A 4,891-nucleotide genomic window follows, 5' to 3' on the forward strand; every position below is an offset into this window, starting at 1 on the left:
GAAGAAGAAGAAGAAGAAGAAGAAGAAGAAGAAGAAGAAGAAGAAGAAGAAGAAGAAGAAGAAGAAGAAGAAGAAGAAGAAGAAGAAGAAGAGAGTGAAGGAAGCCATCCCCAGGGCTGACACTCACTGGCCCGTCACCCACACACCTACTCTGAGCTCCAGAAGTAGTGCCTCTTATTTCATCTAAATCATTTCTTTACATAGATATGCTTAATGTTTCTATCTAGGAAGGCTTTTAACTTGCCTTAGTCATCACTCTTAACCTTCTAGATGACAAAACATGTTATACAAGGACCATCTGTCCCAGGAGGCAGAGACGGACATAGACTAAGGAGAGAGGAATCACATCAAATTGCAGCATGTAAAAGTAAAGAATGTAGACTCCAATAGCAATAAACTGGCAAGGGGATGAAATGAAGAGGCTTTTAGGAGTTTAATAATCCTAAGAAAGCTTTACTTGGGTCTTTCAAGTGAATTAATAATTACAGCTGTGACTGGGGGTGTCTTCTTTCCAATATTCACGTCAGTGCTTAGTACTGTACATTACACACCTCTAATGGCACAATAACAAATACCCAAGTGCATTGTCTTAGATGCATTTGCTATTTCTTAGGTTCGTTTAAATGTGTGTGGGATGCTTGTTCTAACTCTAGGAGAATACCAGCTATACTTGGAGTAATTCACTTGCCTAAGTCCTGGGCTTCAAATCCTTCCACTGAGTAGTGTGACCCTTTGATCTTCTTTACATCTTTGCTTTTGTTTTGTTTTGTTCCAAAATAGCATGAGACTCGTTAGCTGTGTTCAGTATTACTCTTCATGCATATTAAAGTCCTTGGATTCACAAAACCATTGAAGTTAGACAGAGGAAAATGTCAGCATCTTTTACATTTAAGCAGGCAAGTGTCTGCAACTATTTAAATAAGACACATAAAATACAAACTTCAAGAATCCCTCTTTTTGTTGTGTCCAATCCCCGGGAGACTTAGAATTGAGTTGATTATTTTTAAGAATCGAAATGATGTTACAACTCCACAGCCTGCCATTGTTATGTCCTACATCTGAGGGTCTCAGCAACAAGTCTGTCACTGTGGCGTGTCCATCCCAGGGCCCCCAAAAGCTCTTGCTTACAGCAGAATTTCCCTTTGATCCTATTTCTTCACAAGAATGGTGTGGTGGTTGTTCACAGTAAAATCTGGAGAGAACACCATTGACTGGTCTTTCCTCTGTACACCTGAGCCTCCAAACAGACTACAGGAATGCTCTGAACTCCACATTCCAGCAATAGCTGAGCAGAGTATCAGAGCTCACCTGCCCCAGGAATTATCCAGGTGTTGAGTATTTAGATGGTGAGTGGAAGTTGCAATGTGGCTCAGCACAGCCCTTCAGCCTCTAAGCTGGGCCTGTGATCTCAGAGACGCACTTCAAATAAAACTTAGTTCCTCCTGGGCTCCAAGGAGAGTAGTTAATCTTTATCATGACAACTTAAGGCCATGGCCAGATTGAATGGCACAAGGGCTCTACTTCCCAGTACAGCTTGTTTCCGTGGCAGCTGAACTCTTCCCAGGGTTCTGCAGAGTCACGAAGTTGGAAGTATTTCTCACTTTTTAAATGATGTTCAAATTAATTTCAAAACCACCAATGGGCAATCTTGGTTTCAAGAAAGTATATATAAAAAGTACATCAACACTCAATGATATTTTTGGAGGGTTTTGCTTGTTTGTTTTACTTTTTCCCATAATGCTTTGGCTTTTTTTTTCTTACCCTACAGGTCTTTTGCCTATATGTGATGGTTTCTATGAGATTTCTGTGTGTGTGCCTCTGACTCTCTTTGTGTCCCTTGTGCTTTTCTTTGAAGGATCCTTCGTGTGCATTTGTTTTGGCCTGTTCAGTTTAGTTTGTTTTTATTTTGTTTTATTTCATTTCTACATCTGTTTGTTTCTAGTGAGAGAAAACAAAAAAGATAAGGATTTGGGTGGGTGGGGAGTTGGAAATAATCTGGGAGGAACTGGGGAAGGGGAGTCATAACCAGAATGTATCATCTGAAGAAGAATCTGTTTTTGATTTTAAAAAAAAGGAAAAAAATAGGCCAATAGTGTATTCTATTGAAAATATACAAAATGTCATCTTTTCCCCAGACTCCTAATAAGAACATTCTAGTACTCCTTCCCCCTGAATTTTAATACCTTTGAATATAGCAAAATCTGAGATACAACAGATCAATTTGTCCTCAGCTCCATCATCCAAAAGTAAATGAACACAGGAGAAAAATATAACTCAATAATCTATTTCTTAAAAGCATATCCAAAAGTATTTCATGATTATGATGAGATATGTTGCATACTTCCGGTGGAAGGTAATAATGTCAAAGACACAATTATAAGAGCATAAGGAACACATTGTGTAATTAAAATTCTAGATTGAATTTCTGAGTGTTTGAGATATGAGTAAGAGGTAGAAAATAGTGATTAGTTTTCCAACTGTGTAATTAAAATTTATTGCATGTTTGAGCATACGCATCCCCCTAGTCCTAAATTAAATGTCTAGAATAATTTCTTTGAGTTAAAGATCCTTCCCATTATCCCCCAAAAGACTCAGAATTCAGTTTAAGGTGCTGCTATCAAATGTGGCCAAGTGTGTATACATCTGAAGGGTTTAAAGGCTGAATCAGCAACTTATGATAAATTATATCTTTTAGGTGGAAGATTGAAATAATGCAGAAACATCCCCCAGTAACACAGCCAACTAAGGTGCCCGGCTCTTAATCATTCCTTGGCTCAAGTCTAAATAGTCCTCGAAATAACACAGCACAGTCAAGGCAGTGCAACCATGGTGTGCATCCGCATACTGCTAATTCCTTTTGCATTTGTCTGTACCACACAGTTTAGCACTTTATTACTTGCTGGCTGGCCATCTGACTGCCGCCTCTACCATCTCATCCAGAGTACATTCCAAGATGCTCAAGAGCTGTGGCCCTGGCGTAAAGACCTCTGTGTATACATGATGTTTGGCATGGCAGTGTATGTGTAATCCTTCCTCATTATTTGTTGGGGTTTTTGTGTGTTTGTTTTTCATTAATCTTTTGGGTAAAACACCCCTTGGAAAAAGTTACAAGCCTTGATATTTCTGTTGATATTGTCTGTGGGAAGTGAATATGTATTCAGCATAGCTGAATTAGTTTTCTTTTGTAATCAAGCTCGAACCACTCACACTTGAGGGGTTACTATTAGAACTCATCAGTGGCCAGAATTAGTTTGACCAATTTATTGTTTGGTACAACATTAAATTATAGTTGTGTGTTACTGCATGTCAGTAATTTTGGGTTAAGTGTATAAATAAATCTGTCTATACAATTTTTAGTAATACTATATCTCATTGAACAGCATGAGCTATATCAAAAAGACAATTGAACTTTTAACTAATATATTTTTATGTAATACACTATTTTAAGGCAAAGATTAAGATAGTATCTAAATAAAGACTCTCAAAGTAAAATGAAGAATTTTACTTTGTACACACACATGTACACATGCATGCACACACATGGAGAGAGAGAGATTTATTTGAATTTACTTACTATGACTACAAATATATTATACTCTCCAAAAATTTGTATTGAAGTGAAATACAGCATGTATATATTTTTAAAAGCCATAATGTATTGAGTAAATTAAATCCCACCCTCAGTTTATATTTTATGTGGGATGTACAAATATACAAATCCCAGGTTTTCTTTTAACAAGCCATACCAGGGAGCCCTAAGACTGCATATGCACATGTTTCTGTTTTGGGGGGCGCTTACGTTAACATAATTAACTTACAGATCATCAGGACAATTTCTTGGTGGCTCCAGTCTCCCTCCTGCTTGCACATAGTTTAAAACATCAAGGTTGGAATGCGCTGGATAAGGTTGATGACCAAGAGTTAAAATCTCCCAAACCAAAATTCCAAAGGACCTAGGAAGTTAAAGGGTTCTCTTTAATTATATTTATTACAAACATCAGGTTTACAGTAGCTTCTCCAACATCATTATTCCTGGGGCTACAAGGGCTACATTGTGATTGGCATTATTGGCCTTATAAAAAGCAAATAGGAGACTTAAAAGGAGGTTGATATTATGAAAAAGTGGAACAAGAAAGACACTGTGGATGGACCACATTTCAGAGATGATAAAAAAAGGCTTAGGGTGGTGGCACACACACCAAGAGCCAGACATCCGTGCAGCACAGGCACACATGTACACAGAGATACAAGCACACAAAAGCACATGCACGGAGGTGAGGAGGAGAGCTTGTCACCATTTCCTCCCCCAGCCCTGAATGTGAAGTGGATAAAATGGTGGCAAACACAGAGAAGAGAGTCATAAATGAAAGCAGACTGCTGAGGATAAAGTTTCTTTTATACAATTTCTCCTATGGCTTGAAATTCACTGAACAGATCTACAAACTTTGTAGCAGCTCAAACCAAAAGCTGGGAACCAATATGCAAAACTCAAAGCATCAAGACCCAACTTCCCCAGCGTCCTACATGTTTCCATGATGCATGACTTCAAGTCTATTTATAAACTAGTGATGACACATCCCCTGCAGGAGGTATTAGGGGCACATGAACATCATTAATAAGTACCATTTCTGCCAATATAAACACCTTTGTGTACACCATAGCTACAAATATCTACACCTTTCATGAAGAGCAAAATGCTTGAAATAAATGAGTCTATTTCTGTAGAATTTTAAGATGGATGATGAAAGAATTGAGAAAGGGGTGCAAAGGATCTGAGATCCGTAATAGTTATCCTGGACCACTAACCTCAGGAGAGTCACTAAACCTCCCCACACATATACGAGAGAGAGAGAGAGAGAGAGAGAGAGAGAGAGAGAGAGAGAGAGAGAGA

At 38.3% G+C, this 4,891-nt stretch overlaps 1 protein-coding gene across 1 annotated transcript in view; it reads right to left on the reverse strand.

Annotated features, from left to right (window-relative positions):
• Positions 1 to 4,891, reverse strand: part of Ros1 (ROS proto-oncogene 1, receptor tyrosine kinase) — a 132,245-nt gene that overhangs the window by 8,777 nt on the left and 118,577 nt on the right. Inside the window, exon 42 of the mRNA XM_021204829.2 lies at positions 3,819 to 3,953. Within this exon, the coding sequence (XP_021060488.1) occupies positions 3,819 to 3,953 (135 nt within the window). The remainder of the gene's footprint in view (positions 1 to 3,818; positions 3,954 to 4,891) is intronic.

Source organism: Mus pahari, chromosome 9, assembly GCF_900095145.1.
Source record: "Mus pahari chromosome 9, PAHARI_EIJ_v1.1, whole genome shotgun sequence".
NCBI classification, from domain to species: Eukaryota; Metazoa; Chordata; class Mammalia; order Rodentia; family Muridae; genus Mus; species Mus pahari.